At 42.7% G+C, this 23,926-nt stretch overlaps 1 protein-coding gene across 12 annotated transcripts in view; it reads right to left on the bottom strand.

Annotated features, from left to right (window-relative positions):
• The window catches only part of LOC105453348 (tensin-1), a 173,683-nt gene that overhangs the window by 72,598 nt on the left and 77,159 nt on the right, over positions 1-23,926 (bottom strand). Inside the window, exons 1-2 of one of the 12 annotated variants that reach the window (XM_011695216.1) lie at positions 8,985-9,361; positions 3,011-3,592 (exon numbers count right to left, since the gene is read on the bottom strand). The exons of 7 other annotated variants lie outside the window; for them this stretch is intronic. In XM_011695216.1, coding sequence (XP_011693518.1) covers positions 3,011-3,058 — 48 coding nt within the window. In that variant the 5' untranslated portion in view covers positions 3,059-3,592; positions 8,985-9,361. Of the gene's footprint in view, positions 1-3,010; positions 3,593-8,984; positions 9,362-23,926 lie in introns of those variants that run through there. 4 more of the 12 variants (XM_011695215.1, XM_011695218.1, XM_011695217.1 and 1 more) reach the window with 4 other exon arrangements.

Here is a 23,926-nt window from a genome sequence, read left to right as displayed (position 1 = left end):
TGTATATAGAAGTTCGTAGACCCCATGGCCGAACTACGAAAGATTGCGTGCGCGTGTGCAATCCTTCAAGAAAGGCGTCGCTCGCGGATGCGATAATTGCGCTTATGCAACACGCCTCGCCGTAATAGCAATTAGCGTCGGGGGAGTATAATAGGGGCCGTATAAGCGGAATCTCTGGAGTGCATGAGCGTGTTCCGAACCGCGTGGCCCGTGCCTGCCAATCGACGCGCTGCCTTTTTAAGAGCCCCGAGAGACGTGTGCGGGGCCCCCGTGCGAGCGCGAACTGCGGCCGGGGCGAATTGCGGGGAGTCAATCTAAAATTTTTCACCCATGTCAAATCGGCGCGCCCGATTGCCACGGTCTCGGAATTAATTTCGCGAGGAATGAGGCTAATTTACATCCGCCACGGCATTCCCCTCGCAATCGCGGCCACATTGTATATAATAATATCTCACGTCGCGTCGTGTAATCTCCCGCAGATTGCACGCCGCGATTAAAGGATGCATTTTTCGGGAGCTCTTCTTACCGCGCGCATCGCGCGGTATTAAATCTACGGGCCGCGTGCACGTGTCGGTCAAAGTGACACTCGCGGAATGGATTGGGAAAACAGTTGGTATTTGTACACTCACGTATATGGTGACTTGGAAATTCTCTCTCTTTAGATTTTTCAGAAATTTCTTGAAAATTTCTTTGTCCACCGTAATCTAAATTTTTTTTACAATTACTGATATTATATAACGTGTACAATAAGTGATATTATATGGTATAATAATAATAATTTATTAACAGAGTTGAGTGAAACAAATATATTTATTTTATATTTTATGTTTACAACTTTTAATAGAAATTCTATAAGAATACAACAAGATGCAAATGTGCCAAAAAATTAAAATTAAGTGTAAATTTATCGAGTAAATTTCATAAAATTTCTATTACAAATGTAATGGCATCTTTTATGTGGAAAAAGATATTATGTATAAGGAATTTATAACTTTCTCTACACATAAAGTTTATGTGAAAAATAGTAAAAATCAACATGAGGAAAAATTTATGTTACACCCGATATGTGTTCCAGACAGAATCTCGGATGTACGTGAATCTCGATGTGCGAGAGACCGAATGGGAAACTGCTTTTGTGTGCGTATAGGACGCCGATCCTATGAGCTCACATAAACGTGCACGATCGAGACTAACGGGCCACTGTGATTTAGCCTCCGTCTTTCACTGACGCTACGCTGAGAGTGATCCAGCACGATCGAGATCGTCAGATACGTCAGATCCGTGGCATGCATTCACGTGACGATCCGGGCGATCTACGCGGAGGTCGACTACCGGATACAGTGCAGCGGAACAACGCGTGTGCGGGGCGCGATCGTTTTCATCGTAAACAAAGGCGCGGTTTAAATGGCGCTTCAGTTAAATCGCGATTTACACAGGAGGATAAAGCGCAATGTTGCGAAACAAAACTCTCTTCCGACGCTGTTGTTCATAATGAATCGTATGGCCCGCACCGTGACGTAGCGAAAACTTAGCTGTTTATGTTGTAGAATCATTTAGATTCACAGATAACATACCAGCGGAGCTTTCTCCGCGCCTGTAATTTAAAACTTCAATTAATTGCAGTTGCAATTTAAGGTATTGCCTCTTATTATAATAATATTTAAAAAATCCTCGATAGAATAATTTTTAATTTTTCGCTATTCATTGCCAATAAATAGTTTAACGTATATCTTATAATACAAGAAAGCAGTATATATCTATATAATTTATAAAAATAATATAGAGTAGATAAAATTCTCGTGATGAATTTAATTTAACTAAAATTATTTTATCCAAATATACAAGTCAAAGAGTTAAACGTTATCAGAATATGGCTATTGAAATAAATTTCAAGAGTTCAGTCTAAAGTACTTCTTATATTTATATTAATAATAATCATGATTATACAATTCTTACGTATTATTTATTGCTAGAAAGAGATCTTTAATTATCAGCGCGGACCGCTCTTCTTCCCTGTACTCTATTGAATTGCCTATCGCAATCGAGAAGATCGATTGTTATCTATCACGTAATCCCCATGCGAATCCCCACGCGCTCGATCGACTCGAGCACGCGGCGGAAATTGATTGCATCGCGGCGGTAATGCAACGCGGCGCAGTTCCGCTTTTTGTTCCCCGTTATCCGCAAAAGGGTTTTAGACGACGCGGAGCCACAGCGACGTCATCTCGTTTGCGTGCGACATCGTTCTCTCGCGAATTAAACGCTTCGCGAAATTTTTCAGGATCAAGTGTCCGTCGGAGCGTGAAAGCGTGCTAGCACGCGCGAGTTTCGCGACAATGTATACGTCGAGCGTGGCGCGCAACGTTACCCGACAACCGAGACGACACTCGCCGCTTCTCTAGCTGAGGTTTTGCGGGTGCATCGGGAAGTTCTTGGAATTTCGCTGTAATTCGAAGCGTGCTGACAAGTGGGATCCGACGGCGGATCTCTCGCTGTCGTATTTCATACCTTACGATTCGCACTTTTCGTGTTATCCGCCGAAAAAGTGCCGCCGTTCCTGTAATAAATTGCCTCGGTTAACGCTGTCGTCGGTCATTTTTAATAAAACGCGCCATTATTTAATTTAAATAATTTCAACGAGTGATATCAGTTAAAAAGGAAAGAAGATCCGGACGAGAATAAAAGTACGAAACACTTATTATATTCAGAAGAAAAGCACTGGCACTCTCTACTCTTCTTCGTTCCCCCCCGAGAGCCACGTCATGACGCGTTCGTTATTCCCGCGTCATTAAAATTAAACACGCTTGACGTGCCGACGAAGTGTTGGCATGCCAATCGGCCTCGTCCTGTCTTCGAGCGACGATGCCGCGCGAGGACTAATCGCGCGATCGCAAAAATCGCGGGGCGCGTCGAGGAGGAAGCGCCGCGCCGATCGCGCGCCGAATTGAAGTCCCATCGGATCCGATGCCGCGCGGCCGTATCTCCTATCTCGTGCGATCTTACCGCGTACCTCGTCGAAGAGGTCGTCCAGTTCTTTCCGTGGTATCTTGGCCTTCATCCCGCGGGCATTCCTCGCGTCGAACTTCCCCGACGTCTCTTTATCTCGTACGCTGCGCGGAAGAAACCGAACAGAAGAAAAAGGATCGAAGAGGAAGACGAGAAGAGAGAGAGAGAGAGAGAGAGAGAGAGAGAGAAAGAGAGCCTCGTTTCCCTTCGCTCCTTCAAATGTCACGAGCCGAGCCCCGTTTTCTCTCTCTTGTTTCTGCGGGTGGTTCTCAAAAGCTCTTTCTTAGACACATAAATAGTCGATGACGCGCAGCAAAGTGCGAGAGAAGGTCGCCCGATAATGGCCACGACGACGCGCGGCCGGTTCTGCACTCTTCATCGTCGGGGATGCCGTCGTTGCACCAACTGGTCACGTCGGTCCATCATTCATCGCCGCTGCTCAAGTCTCCATTCGACTGGAAACGTATATATCCGGAGCAGCTCATACGAAATTGCACTGACACATGGCACATCGCATCCGATTTTTCATTGAGATTTTCGTCGTGGCATTTCCGCTCTTTATCAAAATAATTCATGCATATATTGACTATGAAATTACATAGTTAATATATCAGTAAATATTTTAATTATTGTTATTATAGCACATTATTATTATCAATTTATAAATCTTCGTGAATAAATTGTATTATATTTAGTCAACGTTTAATAAATTGCGAGAGAATTTGTTCGATAAAAAGTGTATATAAATATAAAATAAATATCTTTAATTATAAATAATTCGTACGTAATATCTCGATAATTACTGATCGCCGATAATGCATTCGAAAGCTGGCAGCACTTTTCGTGCGGACAATATTAAGCCTGAAGATTTATTGGCCCATTCGGTAAACCCGTAGTAATATTTTCCTCGCGTCCCGACTTCGACGTACAAAATCCACGCCTCGAATTCGCGTGACTTCGTCGATAAACCGCGGAATCCTTTCAAGAACTTTGAAAACGACATCAATTCGTCTCACGTGTTCGCTCACGGCGCATTGACATATTTCTCCCTTTCGAAATAAGAGGGACCTTGAATACTTTATATATATCCCTTCACGGTTCTTTCAAAGGTAAAACATTTCTTATTCAATAGTACAATAGCATCATATTAATTGGCAAAGAGACTATTATTAAAATTACTTCGCTCAAAACAGCTTATTTATTGCGTGCTAATCTTCAATTCAAAAGAATAAGTTACTTAAAAAAATTGCATTTCATAATTTTGACGCACAATAACCATCAACTTAGATTCTTTTTTTCTGAAACTATTGCCTTTAAATCAATAACATTTGAGCTATTGAGAAAAACAAGAATATACAAAAGTTGAGCAAAAAAAGTACCTCCGTCACGGACTGTAAATAGTTTTACGGGTTAAAGTACTTACAAGTCTTGTAAGTACTGTGCTTGTTAGTCTACGAAAAGGTCATTTTCGAATCCTTATTTTTGAAGCCTAACTCATTTCAACGTTCACGCCGAATGACCAAGGACTCATTGCCCTTTTCTCTCTCTCTCTCTCTCTCTCTCTCTCTCTCTCTCTCTTTCTCTCTCTTCGATCGGCACTTCCGTTTGCGGTGTATCGCGTTTCGGAGCGCGTACTAGATTTCGAGCCGTTGCGAGGATATCGATGTATCGAGCGCACAAAATGTGTACGGTTTCTTGGTGACAACGACGGTGAACGGCCGAACGACGATGTTCTCACGACACACGGTCCCCCGATCTGGCCGATTACGATCTCTCGCAGTTTCTTTCCAGCGTGCCGCGAGGATTTCCGCGTGCCATTAATCTCGCGGGTTAATGTTAATGCGAAAATGTTCAGTCCACCGCGGGTTCCCAAGCAGTTCGTCGGTGGGGGCTAATAAATGTTCCCCGAACTTCCACGCACTATCGCGTGAACAAATGCAAGTTATGAATTACGCCGCGGTGATAATAATAATAATAATAATAATAATAGCACTAAAAGTCACCGTTTCCCGCGATAGGATTCGCGATACGTTTTGCTCGCGTTCGTAACGGTAATTGTGCTCCACAATTTCGTTCACGTCTCTTTATCCGGCGCGCGCGAACCTCCGGTAACGTCAGACCGAATGACTGGAAGGTTTATCGCTCGCGTTCAGGGCATTAAACCGACCATCCCGCCTATATATTTCGCGGCGCGTAAATGACGCTGCACGCCCGATGCACTCGGAAAGATGTCACTTCTAGCCTTTCGCGGGCACCGCAGGAGCGAGATAATCTCTCCCGACTTTTCGTTTCCCGGCTGGTGCGTTTTCCTCGCGCGGGCGGCTGTAATAACCAACGATATGTTTACTCCGACGTAAACACACCTCTCGCGAGGCTATTCAACGACTCATCTGGCTAATATCTGAGATCAGTTGCCGTTACCAGCGCGGAGATCTTTCACGAGATGGCACTCCGTATTTATCTGTCACCGACCTCGGTTCGTCAGACAATCGAGGGAAGCGGACGTTCAAAATCCCGATTGTTCGAAGTTTGGTTACCTCTAATATGTTGAGAAAGAGAGAGAAAGAGAGAGAGAGAGAGAGCGCAAGGACTTCCTGTTGTCAGCTTGTGAACGGCGACCCTCTAAAATACATACGGACGTGGTAGATCACGCGAGGGAGAGCGAAGCCGGACGACTCCTCTGCTTCGCAGTATCGCTTCGGGGAGGATAAACGACCTGGCGCGCAAGATCGAGATTATACCGGCAGCGAAACCTCGACATTTGTACAGCTCCGATTTAACAGAGGAACGCTTCCCTTTTTTCGCGGACCGAATGCATTGTAATCCTGGGATATTCCCGACTGCGGGTGCACCGGTGAAATGCAAATAGCTGTGTGTAAAAAAATTTCATTCCTACGTAACATTGGAGAAGCAAAATAGAAATGGAAATGTTTTGTGTAATGTTGGGATCAAAAAATAATTATCGCTCAAAAACAAAATGGATGTTGATGAAAAATCGAAGCTTCCATTAATGCCGTTGAAATTGTACGAACTTAAAAGATGATCGATAAATTCTGACGGGAATTTTTTTTCATTTCAGAATCAAGATGCGAGAAAGATGAGAGAGAAAGCGAGTGGAAGGCAAAAAGCGTTCTCATTTTCATATCTGAACATTTAGTTAAGAAATATCACGAACAATCGTAAAAGAACGGGCTTAGAATTAGAAGTAAAGCGAGTCTCTCTTTATGACAGCGGCTAACGGAGATAAACCCTGCAGTGTATCACTCTTTGTTAGACCGAAAATTGCGAGCCGGAGATCTTCCATTTCCTGAGCAAACGAGCCCTGGTGGGGGATTACGGGCTACGAGCAAAACCTCAACGTCCGCATCAACTCCGAGCTCCGGCTCGCTATGCGCACGGCCGGCCGTTCCCGCTGTCGCCATTTGTTCACGAAAGAAATTCAGGCTACATGTCTGTACTCCGCGCTTCGTGCTCGTGCTACGAAGTCTCCTCTTTAAGCGATCGGGCCGCGCACGTTTCGCGAGCACATCGGCCAAGGGATACCTACACCTCGAGTACCGTTTCTCACGGCATGCAATCGGCGTGCTTTTGCAGATATGTATGTATGTATGTATGTACGCGCGCGACGTTTATCGGGGCCAACAATAAACTGTAGAATTTCCACCGGTGCGACGGTACCGGGACGCCCGGGACATGACAGGCGACGGGAGAGCGAAATATCGTGTTGTTTAAATGAGGGTGTCGATTCTATCGCGGGACACGACGCGACATGACGCGGCGGGACAAAGTGCTACAGCGGTTTAATGCTACGAGATTATCGCCAATATCTCATTGAAACACAATAACGCGATATGACAAAGTTATTATTTCGGCGCGAAATCGTGCATTTTATGGGGAGGTGTTCGTATTAATCAGAAAATAGAATTCAGTTGAAATTGCATCCTCGGTAATAAACAAAAAATTTTAATGCAGATTTATCACATTTTTTCAAAAATCTGTACAACTTTCTTTACTTTGAGAAAAAATTTTATAAGTTAATAATATTAATTTGTTATTCCGTAAAAATTATAGAATTGACTATATGTTTATAATTTACAATACATGTGATACATTCTGGTGGAAGTACAATAATATGTGGGTCGTTATTGTCCCAGCCGTATTACATTTCACTGGGATAGTAACGAAAAGGTTAATTGATGATTCTAGTGGCCCGGAAAGGTCAGACTAATACAGCGCACGGTGACATCGAGGGCGACATATTCAGCACAAAACATTTTCCCAAACTTGCGGCATGTAATTTCAATAGTAATCATGCAATGGGGAAACATTTTGTAATCAGAAAGGCATCGTCATTATCGTTATTATCTCTCTTATGCAGTGGCAGGTAGTGCCGTTTGTGACGTAAGATGAGCAAACAATCATCGCTCTCACGCATTGCTACTAACTTATGCTACGTGTCGCTGAAACACGTGAGAATGATCACGCGTAAAGCAGACATGAATAAAGAAGCCTCTATACTTTCCCTCTACGTGAGATACTATCGTAGCAAAGTCCTCAATTTTCCAGGAATTTAAAATAGACAAGAGTATCTAATTTCATGGTATACGATTCCCTTTAGAAAATTAAGTGTGTTATTTCTATCCTAATTAAGTAAATTACTAGAGAGAAAATTAATTATAATTTTATTATACCGAAATAATAATTTTGCCATACCGTTGTTTCTATGAAATATTGGCGATAATCTCGATTAATTTAATTTTATTACATAATTTATCTCTCTTCTGCGTATTTATAATAAAGGCATTATTCATTTCTTATAAAACCAGTGAACGCTGTAGAAATTTTATTGGATATGATGATACTTATTTCAATTCAAATTTTCTAAATTCGCGGCTTTGGTATGCCAATTATTATAAAATTAGAAAAAAGTCAGCATTTTGAATAACAAAGTTGAGTGTTTCACTTTCGTATATAATTAAATCTTGAAACGGGACGGGAGATTTCATGGACCAATAACTTCCTCGTAGGATAATAACGTCTCTCAACAGTAATTCAAGATCGTCACCGCCCACGCGTCTGCTACGCATCAACATCGAAGTATGGCTGAATGCATAATTCTGTCGGGCGATAACCAGCCGGATATAATCGGATTACACTCTCTTTTTGATTCTGCCAGTTTCGACTACAATTTATCTCGTAACAGTTAATGCAAATATCATAATTATATCGCCCTTTGAACTTTTGCGTCATAACACATGCAATCGGCTGACACATACATATATCGTGTGGTTTTTTTTGTTGAATATAAGAAATCGATATGCGATTCATCGGCGACATTTGAACGAGCATAACTCAATAACAACATTTGTAAGAAACTTATTAATATACATTTCTATATGCTTTTGAACTTTGTGCCGTGCTTTGAACATGTCGAATGATATATTATTCAGTCCAAATGTCTGCATGCGCAAATCGATATTCAAGGCAAATAGAATAGACAATTATCGAATGGAAATAACTATCGAAACCCGTCTATCAATATAAACTCTATTCTCGAAATCTTTTATTCATCTTAGGAATGCAGCTGCATCAAATTGATTTTAAAATACAACCGGTATTAAAAAATTGCTTTAGATGTTGCGCGTTTTATTTGCTACCGACTGTTACCGATTTGCAAACTGTCTATTAATGTAAAACATTATTAATGTAAAACAATATAGAATTTGTTAGATAAAATATTAAGAATAATAATTATCGAGATATTTTTATCTAATATCCATTTTCTTTTTATTTAAATTGAGATATCTATTAAACAATATAAATATTTTTAAAACAGATGCGCGTGTTGATCTAGATTTTATAGCAAATTAAAATCAGCTGTGTAAAAGAGGATATAAAATATTTAAATACACCAAAATCCTCATCCCGCAAACGTCACACAGCTCTAAAAGAAACTCTTTATTTGCAGCGCAACTCACTCTCTCGCACACTCTGCGCACAATAACACATAAATATTTGGACCATCTAATTTCACAAATTTATTCACAAGCACCAATTCCACAGTGAGATATCAATTTTATATCGAGATAATTCAACTTGATCCAGAGAAATCTTTCGGGAAGCGCAATTTTACGCGACGTTAATGCGAATCTCGTATGGAATAAAAGATCGCTCCACTTTACCGCAATCACCAGGTCTCGCGGCATCCCAAACAGAGATATCTGAAACTGATCTTTTCGGGATCCATATCCTGCCTGTCCCTATCCGTATTTCTTTTCAACGCGCGCTCGCGTATACGCTTGGCGTACGTGCGCTCACACGTGTGCACGTACGCCGACTGGCCGCTGTTGTGCGCACACGGCGGAGCCGCGGCACACTCACGATCCACGCTCACGAGTCACCGGGAGACGTGCGTCGCATGTGCCGTTCTCCTCCGTGAGCACCTCGGCGTGCTCTTCGTCTTCGCCTTCGTGTCGTACCGACGTCGTAAAACCTCTCTCGCCGAGAGAGAGAAAGAGAGAGAGAAAGAGAGAGAGAGGTAGAGACCACCGACAGCAGAAACCGCAAAAGGGGGCTTTCTGTCGCAGCTGTGCAACGGCGCTACCCCCGCTTGCGTAACCAATGCTCATGATATGCAAGGATATGAAGGATTGAAGAAAGGAAGCTTTTCCATTTCCTGTTCAGTTGGGAGTAAAAAGCCGCCGCGCAATAACGATATCGGGGGTACACGAGAGAAGCGGAGCATTGAACTTTTTTTTTTCCAATCTCGGACGTTCGCCGTTATTCGCGAGCCATGCAAACGGCGCGGAGTGATCGATCGGATGCAATCGGCTGATGTAAATTTATCTCGGAGACAGATGGACATGTATGTTTTGACGAACAAAATAAATTCAATAGCGATGAAGATAATATTTGGTATCGCGAATGTAAAGCCGAATGTTTTGAAATTGTTTATAAAAAAACAGAGAAAAAGAACGAGAGCTTATCTTCTCGTCACGTTTTTATAGAAACGATCTAGTTTTGCTCGAAAACAACTAGGATAGTTCTATAAATAATGCTCACTGTGGCTGCTGTCGCATGATTCACTGAACACATCCGGCATGATGACTATAGATCATATTCGATTAATTTTCCTCTGGCTGGTCGACCGTGGACACGCAAGCAAACTGGCATGTAGCCAATTAAATAGTGACTCTTTAAAGAAAATCGACTCATGTTTGTTACTGCAAAAATAACCCCATTGCATAATTATTATTATATTTCTATTTGGAAAAGAAAGACAGAGTTATGTGCAGTGTATGCAAATACGAGATATTATATGCAGATGAATAAAAAACAAATAAAATATACTGCACGAATAAATAAAAATAAAAAGAAATTCGAACAACAGCTGCAAAAATAGCTTAGGAGGTCTGGTAAGCTTATCGCAGCAATTCATTTTATCATAAGCTTAGGGCTCTCTATTACCCGCAGCTAAATATCAAGGATGTAATTACGATAATAATTATCCACACGCGTCACATACATAATACGTAATTCTAGGTCGCGAGATCATAGAACCGTCGCAAACGCATCGGCGAAGTTTGCTACAGCGATGGCGACGAAGGCCGCGCGTTTTATGTTTGCGTATTCAATAAGAACATTCGACGCAGCTGTAGACGAGGTAAATTACAACAGCGACGACGGCGAAAAGACGTTTCTTCATTTACTATTAAACAGTATTACTATTTCAGCACCTTTCAAGTTTACGAAGCCGATAAAGTTACGCTGTGAACTTGAAACCGACGATATCTGCGGTCGAAAATAATCTGATCAGATACAAATCTATTTTTGCATTTAGATCAATGCGTCTTTATTCGCTATGGAGCAAAATCTCTGTCTTGAGTAGAATTTAACGCTAAATCGCACACACTATGCGCAAAACTTATTTTAACATAATAACTGAAAGTATTCAAAGTGTACTAAGTATGTAGTATATTTAGTTGAGATTTTTTATGTTATACTAGAGTATAATTTTAAGTATATTTTCAAAATTCACAAGTATTAAGAAATCAAAAGTTGCCCAAGATTGTCGAGTTTTCACAAATATATGGGAAACATGATTGATGCGTTTCGGAGCATTGCTGGAATTTACGAAGCCGCGCGGGTATGACGTTGACATTTGTCGTCGCGACGTAATATGTATATGCCATCTGTGCTTATGTAACGAAACGGACGTGTGATTCGTCGCACGTTAAAGCGACAACCAGTGATATCGGCGCAGATAACGGTCGAAGAAGTATTATATAGGCGTCGCAGGTGATCCCGCGTGATCGCAATCTTAAACGATCCGGGTTAATTAGAGCTGGAGCGCACAGTCCGTCCTAATTCGGTGTTTAATTAATCCGCTTATCGATGCGGCTAATCTCGCGGCGCACCGGCGCTTTATACGTATGAGCGTCACGTGCGCGACCGAACAATGAGTCTATTACGGCAAATGGAGTTTCCTGGTCCGCGACTATTGCACCTCATTGGCGGTTTCGCTCATAATAGCAACGACAGAAAATCGTCGAATGCGTTTTTATCTGATAAGAAAAATAGAATTTTACGTAACATTGAAACGATTAACATCACTCGCGTCACGTCTTATCTGCTTCAATTAGTTCCCTCGGGCGGAAACGACTATCGGAAATATCTATTTCACAAGTTGAGGTGCACCAGATGTAAAAAAAAATTGAGTTAAACAATAAGTCGTGAATTGCACTTTGTCGTTTCTAGTTATAGCCACGACGAAGTTTGAACCAAAGTACACGACATTAGTAATGTGTCCAGTGTCACAAACCTGATTCTCCGTGATGCAAAAGTATAATAAATAAAGATAGCTCATATCGCATGCGTATGGCTAATGGAATACGTCAGATGAAACATAAAAGATTAAAAGGCACGGGCAAAATCCGTCTTATTTTACATGCAGCATTCTCGTAGATGTATCACGGTATGCAAAAGTGAGAGGAGAAAACCCGTATAGTGCGAGGGCTTAAAACAACCGAGATTTCCGTCAAGATTTCAACGATCTGTCAGCGAAGAGCGAGCTGAAGAGCGGCCGCGGAGAGTGCCGGAGAGTTCTGGAGAACACGGCGGAGAGAACATTGGAGAACGTGGGCACGACGCCCACGCCGTGCCGCGCGTACGTTATACAAAAAGTTCGCAGGATATCCCCACGCGGAAAAGGATCAGCACCGCGCCGCGCGTCCTACGCTGGCCGCGCCGCGCGCGTCGCGCCGCGCCGGTATAACGCGAGGTCGTTTGCACGGAGCGAGATTTGCACGTGCGCTCGTTTGTTCGCGTGCGAACGGGGACGATTCGAGGGAGGGCTTGTCCCCCGCGATCGACGACGGCCGTGCCGTGTCGGTGCCGGTCGTGCTGCAAGGTCGGCGAACAATGGAGCCGCGAGGAGGAAGAAGATCTGAGTTATGAGACGTCGCATAATTGCACGCCGATTGGCCCCGCCGAGGAATGCAATTTGTCTCCCGGTCTATAGCGGCGTGTATTTGCGAAAGTAATTAAGATGCACGCCGCGAGGCGAGGTCGCATCGGCTCGCAGGAACTGCTGATTGCGCTTGAGTTGCATCATTCCGAAATGCTCTTAACTCGCAACGCTAGATGGACGCTTTAATTAATCGAGAATTTCGTTCAAGCGCACACACCGACGTAGTCTATTTTGACCTAGATTGTAGCGCGCTCTTCACAGATAACCAATACAAAGCGAAAAGAATCGTAGACCTAATTTGTACAAGAATAAATTCAGACGAAGAGACGGAAAGATCTAAAATACTCCTATTTTTTTAAACTTCTAACCCTTCTACTCTTCTTTTATATATTTTAATTTTAAATATACAAAATAATTTATTTTAGACATTCCGATATTTTACGGCAAAATGAAACAAAAATATTCGTGATTAAATATACATCTTTATCATACATTTTTTCAAATAATCGTACTGTCTGACAGTATGTTATTATATGTAAAACTAGAGCGTTTCGAGTCGAAGACAAACACGACTATCGTTTCTGCGAGTTCCTTAGATCGCGGTATCTTCCCCGACGTATCGTCCCGGTTGTTAAGTCGCTGTATCGCGCGCCATAAAGTCGAGCAGCAGCGTTTTCACGAACGTTATCGCCGCCACGTGGAGCAAAAGGTGCGTGCGAAGCCGAGTGTTATTATGGCTCAAGTTTTAATGGCTCCGTCGAGCTGCTCGCGTATCAGCAGTGTGATACAACGACGGTGTCACGCAATCGTTCGGCAAATAATCCGCGTCATGTCGCGGATTATTATTATGTTATACGGAATTACCGTTACTATTAAGCTGTTTTATATTTTCCACCGTCGGTCTAACGAAATGCGCAATTTCTAAACATCAAACTGTAACGAAATATTTCATACTATTAAATTCAAACCAGCAGGATCAACTTTAGATACCGTAACTAAATAACAGATATTTGAAATTTATATTTTGCCAAATGTGCAATTACAATTATTTGTCGTAATCAATCCTATAAATTCCGCTATTTATTAAATCGTCGTAATAATTTACGTCCGTGCATGGTGTTCTCCGATCGTGGGAGATGTCTGTTCGACTCGACGTCTCGAAGGTCGACGGAAAGGTAAACCAGAAGTTACAGCTCGCGGAGCCAGGCGTATACCTACATATAGTGGGCACTTGAAGCAGCACACTCTCCCACCGATCGGCCTAGCCGGTCAAGCAGCCACCCACTTTAGCCAACCACCCACGTGGGCACATAAGCAATGCGCACACAGTTCCGTCCGTGTGTTTGCATTCCTTCCCCTACGATGTCGTCCGGCCGGCCACTCCAGAGAGTATGTACCAGCGCGCGCGCGTACGAGGAGGAGAAGAAGAAAAAACCGGAATGTCGCGAAGTCGCCGTAGAAATTATTGCTTCCAGTTACCGCCGTCGCTACCAGAATATTTTTCAGCGAGCAAATGGCTTTCTCGCGTCCTCCCCCACGCCCCCACCACCCCCTCCGTATACGTGTTACACAAATACGCGTGAACAAATGACGGCTGGTTTCCCTTAGCATAAATACTTGAGACAGTCACTCGCGGCAATGTTTGCGTAAAATATTAAAGAGTAAATTTTGACGTTCCTTGAGAAAGGAATGGTATACAGTAATGCGCATTATGCGCAGGAAATGGATGCGTTAGAAATTTAACGAACTCGTCCCGAGGCGCGCATAAAGGGAGGAAGTCCTACAAAACTCTATTCCCAGACGAATATACCATATACGAAGTGTACCAAGAGTTCGGTAGAGTGAAAAGAGCAACAAGTTTTCATGAAATTTTCCCTAAAAATTCCGCGATACCTCGCTCTCTTTCAAACTTCCTCGTAGCCGGGGACGCGAGTTTTATTAAATAGAAAGTGGATATGCCCTTCCTCTAACTTGACAACGTTACACGGGCCTTTCTGCCTTTCTTACTCGAAGTTACATGGAAGATGTCGCAGAAATCTCGCGAAAAATTGTTACCAGGGAGATCATATCGGAATCTTATAAGACTCCTCACGGTCTCTCTCGATGCCTTCCGCAATGGTCAATGGCTTCGGCGATCCTGCGGATCGCAGAGCGGATCGTAACTCGATTGAGGGCTAGCTTTACGAGTCCCTGCGCAGCGCTTTGTGAAACAAGCAACTGTAAAACAACGATTCCACAACATCCGATCGACCCGAAGGCAAATGATAAGCTCTCTCTGTCTCTCTTTAATCGACACCGTCAAAGCCGAGCGCTAATTAGAACAGGCATCGACGCGGAATGAATGGACGCCCGACAATGTAGGCGGTCCCTTATCTTCGTAGTACTACGAAAGTCTTTCCGTGTTTACTCTCGATAAGCCGTCGATCGATAAGAGGAGAGTTTACGCCGATGCTGATCGCCTCACTGACCCATATACGTGTACGCGTACGCGCGCGGAAGTTGCGCGACGAATACGTATGAGGCGCCATTGGGAATCGTTTCGATTTCTGAGAGGTCTCGGGAATTTCATAGTACGTTTAAATAATTTATAATTGATTGCCAATCAACCCCACTTTAGCGCGAGATAACAAGATAAGATCTCTCTCGACTGCGCTCTGCGTCGAGCATGCGCGTGTATAATCTGTTTTCGATTAAGCCGACATGAAATTAGTCTGATTGTGGAATAATGGAACAATACTCGCAACAGAATGCAAATCGATTCGCGGAGCTCGCAGTATTTTTATCCCAAGATGCGATAAGAAAATATTTAGAAAGTATATACCAATTTAATAAACAACTAGTACGTGAGAAGTACAGTAAAAATAGAAGAACTTAAGCGCACGGAATGTCTTGTATTAACGCCATTCGACTACTGTGTAAATTACGGAACGTATGCCACACTTCAAAGCACTCTTTCATCGCCGTTCTAAAACACTCATCAATGCGAGAACACTTTGTTTCATGTTGAAGTGTCTTGAATGTATGCGCGGTATATCGAGAGGACCAGAAGAAAGCTTTCAATTGCACTTGACGGCCAACGAATTGTTGGAGTACCAGTCACCAAGACGCTTTTTCCGAAGGACCGACCGAATGCGGCTACTCTATGCGACTTTGATACTATTAGCTCGTTATAATATTTATGTTGAACATGGACAAATTTTAATAATTTTTTTTACATATGTTATTATTAGGTTATACAAGAAATATTTTGCTTCTTATTATGTCTAAAATTTTTAGTGGAAATTTCCGGTGTGGAAGATGCTTAAGATCGGACCAACGTAGGATGAGATTGGCCGGCGAACAAGGGAGGTGAGGAAGGACGAAGGGATGAGGCCAGTTGAGGTTATTCGCCGATGTTGTGGTAGCCACAGTTTCAAGGTCGCCGAGATCACGGCGAGGACGTGATCGCTGGACCAATCAAAAGCGCGTACCGTCGTGTTACGTTATTTTTTTTGAAAAATATTCGATGCATTATCTATTTTATTATTCTTATTCATACATGCTTTGATAGCTATATATATACATATATGTATATAATATACATATGTACATATACAAGCTATCAAACAAAAAAAAATATATATATAATGAGAAAAGTAAACATATGATTTAATCCGATTAATCCACTGAATAAATAAAGTGCATTATTAAATCACTTAACAAAAAGTCGTTTTAATTTTAAAATTTCCTTAATGTATCCTAGAATATTAATTCTTTTAACATGACACAAATAATAATATGCGTAAAACATGCATAATTCTATCGTTAGAAATTTTTCTAGCAATGTAGTATAAACATCGTAGTCGCACTGCAACTTCTTTACTAAGTAAGTAGCATAAGATTCATTAATTGCGCGAGATTTTCTTTCTGAAATACGCATCGGAATCATACTCATATTACGGAGAATTTCTCGCATTAGATATTGCGCGATAACGTCCGGGCTATGCTTCGCGAGCGGCGGGTATCGCGTGTTATTTAAAAATCACTTAACACGACGTAGGTACAAGCCTGAAATATTTGCATATGCCGCGCCGAACCGTGCCTCCACTCGCCGTTTTTCATCTTCGGCTACGAGGGGCCTGGGATTGCGACCGGATGCGCGCGGACGACGCCGATTTAATGGTCTAATATTATCGTTGACAGTCGGGAAAAGGAAGGAGAAGAAGGGGAGGAATGAAATTAGCATAACTGGCCGAGAAAGGTGAAAACGAAAGTGGACGAATCGCGTAGCCGGGAAGTCGGAACGCTGTACGCCCGTATACCAAACGAGCTTCGTTACCTTGCGGGATCGCGCGTTGGATATCGTGTCTCTTCTTAATTGGCGGGACGGAACGAGCCGAAGAGATTCCCGTACCTCGGCATGAAATTTCTCGCCTTTAGCAGCGAATCATTACGCCGGAAGGCGCGACGATTAATTATTTTTCTCGAAAACGCACCGCCCAGCTACACCTGTTTTCGCGATATTAATTGCCGTGCCACTACATGTGCGAAAGGATTTATTGGTATGTAAAAGCTTGTAAATATATCTGACAGCGATAATCTCTGTCTTGTACCTTTTTTATTCGTTATACCAATGTATTTCATTAAAGAAGTTTAGATAGAAAATACACTTAATGCGCCGAAACTTAAACAACTTTGAGAAATTTTGCGCCCAGTAAAGTCTCTCGAGGGAGAAAGAGACTGTATAGAAGATCGGTTTGCCAAAAGATGACAAACAAGACCATCTCTATATATACGATTGGTAATAAGGACTCGAAGTATGCAATTTCTAAAACACCCCGCACATGTAACTTGTATCATTTCCTCTCGTAGACATGACGAATCGCGTGTGTGCAATGTGCATGCACGCGAGAAATCTCCCGGTAACATAATGGCAGTAAGTAAACGATAATGACAAGTGGTAATTCTCCGACGTACTGTTACAGACGAGAGCCCATACGCTTAACCGGAGTACACACACGACTTAATTGTACGCATCTCGGCCTAATACATGCAAATATCCCGCTTGTAATTACGCGCGCGAGAGCCGACGCCGCCGCGCGGATGCATCGGATGCACGCCCGGCCGCGCGCGTCGATCATTAGCCGTCATAAAAGTCGAATCGGCCGCCGCTTGATTTACTAGCGTTAAATACCGGCTTACACCCGACAGTCGTAAAGTCCCGAAGAGGGCGGCTGACGACTTCTTCGGCGACGCAAGGTGGCTGAGAGCTGAGCGCGCCCACGCGTCTTCTTCCCTTTGCAAACGAGCGGATACCGCCACCGCCGCCGCCGCCTTCGATTCGTAAGCGCGATAAGGTACCGTATAGAGTTGAAAGGCGAAAAGGATTCAATGGCGTAAAAAAAAGGTAGGAAACCGCGCGGCGTGACTTTCTCTTCCGCCTGGCGTTAAGTATCGCGCCAGGACTGCGCGACGGAACAAACGGCTGTCGCGCTATGTTACTATCACCGGGTGGTTCCCTCGGGGTCCTAGAAACTTCGTACGCAATTTTACGTCGTTATAGCACTGCTCAAGTACGGATCTTAGTTAGCGATCTTATAGACGATGCGACGACTTGAGCTGGAACGAATCTCCTAAGCTATTACCTAGTTGAGCTAGAACGAGTTAATTATTGTTCCACCCATTACGAAAATAACGGTTGGATGTTTTATTCTAACTAAAATTAAAGCGAACGTTAATTATATATATGTTAAAAAATACGTCTACCATAGTTTCGATATCATACAAATTTCAGTAGTTATTTTTAAAGCGCGACTAAAATCTACTTTAGCAATCCTCTTAGAAATTTGTTATCGTTAAGTCGATTAAGCTTTACAGTTTAATTTCAGGCGCTTCTCCTGAACGTTATGTTACATTGTTGTTGAATGACTGTTAAAGCGAAGAGTACAGCAATTACACATATAATAGCCTATGATTATGTAAAATCATTTCAATAGCCTTTACGAAAATGTCGTATACTCGTTAGTAATTATGCATGCATTATGGTATAATTTAGTTTCGTAATTTACTGCGTTATTGTTCCCGCGCGTTTGCAACGGAGCCTAAAACAACGCATGTGCGCGAGCGTAGAGAGTGTCATAAAGGGATAATAGCAAACGCGAATTTCGTATCTCCTCCACTTCGATTTATCGGCAATCATAATTCATCGATGTCGGACGCATATGGCAATATTCGCGTGAAAAAAAGGAGACAAGGTTTTATCGGGTCTTAGAGCCGTATTTAAACCCCCTGCGGAGTTCGAGGGAACGATTCAGGTAATACTTGGAATATATCGGTAATTTAGCGGGCGTATACTGCCGACGACAGAGGGGCCGGCGCAAACGGCGCGCGGCGGCGCGTTCGTGGAATTCTATGGAAGCCCGTGGGTTAACTTTGTGATATCCACTCTGGCATTAACAAATTAACTGAGGGAAGTATTGCTGATAAATTGCAAGACATTTCTGCGAACCAGCAGCGAATTCCTTGCTACACGTCGCACTTTTATAAAATCTCCAGACATCGATAAGTGATTTAAGAGCGAAAGTTCGTTGCGATGTATATCAACTTTTTAGTTCGCAAGATCTCTTAAATGCCTGTAATTAATGTCAATTAAATCGTGGGAAATAGTGTATAACAAGAAGGAAAACAGCGAGAAAAGAATGTCACGATAAAGTACATTCTACGCAGTTTTTTTTTTTTTTTTTTTTCAAAAAAAGTAAAAATCCGCGAAAGTTGACGTCTGACCAGTGCCATTCATTTCTATATTCATTTGTTACCCAAACCGATGTGATCACAGTTTTGTATTATTATGTCTGACATTCTAGTCGACTTTTTACGACACAAATTTATCATGTAGCTGATAGATACCAATGACTATAGCAATGACAATTCATCGAGACGAAAAACGCGAGGAAAAACGGTACATCCCGAGTCCGACTTAATTCAATACATCATGCAATTGAAACGCGTCCCACGAGAATCACCGTTTCACAAAAACATTCACAATTTCCCGCAGCCGCGTGTTTATCTCCGTCATATTCCGCAGATATAAATCCTGGCTTGTCACGAAATATATCACGAACTAAATTCATATAGCGATACGCGTGCCTCCCAGGTACGTAACGTCCAGTTTTACCCTCGGACTTGGACGAGTCTACGCAATCTATCATGAAGCGGCGAAAGAATCGAACGGCCAAGCCACGCACAAGCGCGCACACACAATCTCCATCGCCGACCTTGGAGGTTCCCTCTTTCTCTCCTAAATCCATCCGTTCCGCTCGCGGACGTACAGCGTGACAGGCGGCGTGAATCCTCGCGCCCGCCGACACTTGTAAACGCGAGTTTAAGAGCGGCGCGAGACGGGGCCGAGAGAAAGAGAGAGAGAGAGAGAGAGAGAGGAGAGACCATCGGGGACAAAGTGGCCGCGGTGTTCGCGGTGTAACGGCCGCGTTGGTTACCGGTTTGTCGCGCGAGAATGCCTACCGTGAGTCACGAACACACACGTGCGCATCGTCGCACGTCGTGTGCATCGCGCGTGCATCGGCGGCTGCTCCGAGGCGGATCGCCCACGCACGCGGCGGCGACGGCGGTGGCGGCGCGGCGACTCGAGTGTGCAGGCGCGAAATGCGGACCCCTAATCGATGCGTGCATGCGTGCGTCCGTCGAGCCGCGAGTGATCGATCATCGTGATTATCGACGCGGCGGCGGGATCACCGATGACGAAGCGAGTGCGTGTTCCCTTCCGGGGCTGGAAATAGGGTTGAGATTAAGATAAACGACGCCTGTTTGGGGGACGTTGCATCATTATTTTTGCGATCCGCGCGCATGATGCATCGAGATATTCTATTAAAATCTATTAAAACGTAGAAATTGCAAGTACTTGTCGTGGGTATAGTATGAATATAGTGATTACGGGAAAACGGATATTGCATTACGCAAATTATTGCTTCAGACATGCGAATAACGAAGCGTTATTTTCAAAGTCGGTGCTTATGCTACTTGAATATCGTCGAATATCTTTCTCTCACAGAGCTTAACTATAACTGCAGTTATAAATTAAGCTTATATTAAGCGGTAACGTCACAACGGAGAATTTATCATTCTCTGTTTTATCTGAAATTATTGCTTAGATGCTGTTTACGATCGTCTTAACGCCAGCAAGCATCATTACCACTTCTGGCCGATGCAACAATTACATTACGTGTGTACCACGATAGACCTGCAATAAATACTTCTATATCGACTTGTTAGCTGGAATAGTATCTTAATATTTATGAGCGTATAGCGCTACCTATCACGCTCTGGGCGCTCCTTTCTCTTCTCTTTCTCTCATCTGGAGTTTCTTGCTCGTACCTCGTAGGATCTCGCGGAAGCCTATCGCGATCAGCGCTGCGTCCGTCGAGCCGAGCGTGACTCGTAATGAAAGTTTGCAATTAGCGTCCTATGGCGCTCCAAGGAGTCGTGGATAATAAGGAGCCCGACCTGACTAACCATTTGTTAAGATCTTTTAAATAACAGCCTGCGCGTAGCTCGAGGTGAGACAGGTCGGTGTAACGTTACCACGCATATTTATCGTAAATAAAATCTACACGAGCAAACGGAACAACGAAACTTCTGCGTTCATCCCGCTTGATCGCGATAATTTGATGAAAAAATTTTTATCGATCTGCTACTTCAGGAGACGTTCATGTAATTGCCGCGCGATTGCAATCAATCGTCGAAAATTATGTATCAATGATAAATTAATAAAAACCAAAAAGAATATGAAGATATCTGGAAGAGATATCTGGAATTATAACATTCCAGAATAAAATCATTTAAGATTTCATTCGCAGCATCAAGCACGGCAGCGTCAGAACACGGGTATACGCAGTCAACGGACAGATTACAAAACAATTTAATACGATTAGACTGTCCGACGGGCATTTTGGGAGCGGCACTGTCAGTCCGCTGTCAAATTTCCTCGTCAGTAATGGTACTTCGCAGGGGCAAGTCAAGGCGATCCATTACGATCGGCCAGTTCCCCGGCTGTCTAACTTATTCACACGGCACTTCGCATTTATTTTCCCTCCCAGCGAGTATCCTTCGCATCGGCGTTTGTCGCGAAGCAACTGTCGGCTGTTGTCAGCAGTAATCTGCTGTTTTATTTCGTCCTGATCGTAAAGTAGCGTTATTTATTAATCTTGCTTGAATCGTTTTGCAGCGAATTTAATAGAGAGATCAGTTACAAGTTCAATTTCAACAGCGCACGCACACGAATCGCGATAATCCATAGCACACGAAAAGAGAAATCGATACTGTAGGTGATGTATTTTAAGCTCATTTTTCTTAGAAGCTAAACTGACATAGAAGATATATCGACAGAAGGAACAACCCAACAACTTAAATAAATAGCACTTTTGAAGTGCTGCGATTATTGCATTATACCATAAATGGAATTCATGAATTACAAATTATATGCATTACATAAATTCCATTCTTAAAATTTTTTCAAAAATGCTTATACTATTTTTAAATTAATAAAATTCTTTTGTCCTGTGTATATATATTTAGACATTTTAACTTATTCTTTCTTCTCCTACGTAAGGCTATATTTTGCTTCAATTTTGCTTTTCTTCAACTATTTATTGCACTATTACTTTTAGAAGCGCGTGTATATGAGTACATATGTGTGATGTATAGATATATATGTATAATGTCCGCAGTGTATTGAGCGTGGGTCTGTGGGCTCGCTAAGCCCAAATGACTGTGCGGATCAGTCATCCCTGCGGGAATCCATTCTGAAGTTATAATTTCTAGGCTATATCAATCAACCGCGCGAGAATACCGAAACAAATAAAACGAAATTAGATAAAAGTCATTAAAAGCGGTAATTGATTCTTTTCATCGCATCAAAATTACATGTATACATATATATATATATACATATATAAATGTGTACAACTCATACAGATGTGACTTCTTGGTAAAATCATTTTACAGTGTAGGTATATATACTCTATTTAGAGAACTCCTCCCTTAAAGAGGAAAACCCTAGAAAACCTGGAAAGTTATTTTGAACTGAAGTTATCGGCAAAGCTCCTCGAGCGATCCGGGAAAAGCTCTCACCGGACGTTTCTCCTCGTTTAATCGTTTAACGACCGGCAGACGTCTCTGCAGAAAAGTTAACTGCGGGCCCGAAACAAAAAGCTCCGAAGTACTGCTTAAAAGTGATCGATAAAATGCGAGAATGGCCGACACCAAGCGTTTCCGAGCGATTCAGCACACTAGCCGCCCGGTATTCGTTTTTCAACGGCGACAATGGTTAGTAGCACAATTGTAGATTTTGTTAGAATGAAAAAAAAAAATTTGCCAAATAGAAGATCAAAAGTCGCTTTCGGGAATTATATTCGCGGTCGTTCTTCCGACTTTCCTCGCTCGACTGCGAGAGCAAAGTCCTTCGAAAAGAATTCAAAATTAGTATAATAGTAAACACAGCGAGAGCGCCGAGAGGTATGTAAAAAGTGAGAAGGAAACGAGTCGGGTCGGCCACGTGTTTGACGCCGAAGAAAAAGGAACGCCACGGGAATCACGGGCGTATTTTCTCTTTCGTCGTGCCGGGACCGCGCGATTCGATGCCCCGAAGTGTTAATAATGCTAATGCATTGACCTCGAGTGGAGCGTATACTGGCGAGGCGCATCAATATTCATTAGCATGGCTCGTCGTGCGCGCCGAATAATTGCGTTCGGACCGGCCGTCTCGTGTGTGCATTGTAACCCACAAACCTACAATACGCACGCGAAACATAATATGCGTCGCGCCTCACACGCGTAATGCGCGTGGCCCGCGTCTTCGAACGCTGAAAGGATTCCATTTTGCCATCGCGCGTATTTACACACCTGCGACATTTCCGCTCTTTGTTCCAAACGTATATATCGTGAAACGACTGATTAATGACGGCCATCAAGCTCGTTGAAGTGAAGCTCCACAATACGCATGTCAATAAAACCCAATCGCAAACACATTCGCACATGACGAGGCTCGTAAATCCTCGCGATGAAATGACTTTGTCGCAATTGATGTCCAAATACGCGACGGAAACAATCGGTAACTCTAATTGTGCAATCCGAAAACTTTCGAAAGATGATTGATTATCAGAACGAATGACTTTTTTGTGTCCAAGAGATGATACGAAGTAATTCTTAATAAATGAAAAATTAGATATCTTTTTTCAATCGAGTTTCACCCCCGAGAGTTCTCTCACTAATATTGATTAAAAATTTATATAAATATATTGACGTTGTGATAAATAAAAAGGTATTAGAGTCTAAAAATTATCAGCTATCTTTAATTTTTAATAGAAATAATTTTGCTACTTTCCTGATATGCGATTTCCTGAGAAATAAGAAGATTAACGATTAGAGTCGTCATCAAGAAACCATTAAGTTTGACCG

The sequence above is a fragment of the Wasmannia auropunctata genome, unplaced genomic scaffold (assembly GCF_000956235.1).
Source record: "Wasmannia auropunctata unplaced genomic scaffold, wasmannia.A_1.0 LD336000.1, whole genome shotgun sequence".
NCBI lineage: Eukaryota > Metazoa > Arthropoda > Insecta > Hymenoptera > Formicidae > Wasmannia > Wasmannia auropunctata.
The sequence above is the reverse complement of the archived record's forward strand: the minus strand, read 5'-3'. Positions and strand labels throughout refer to the sequence as shown.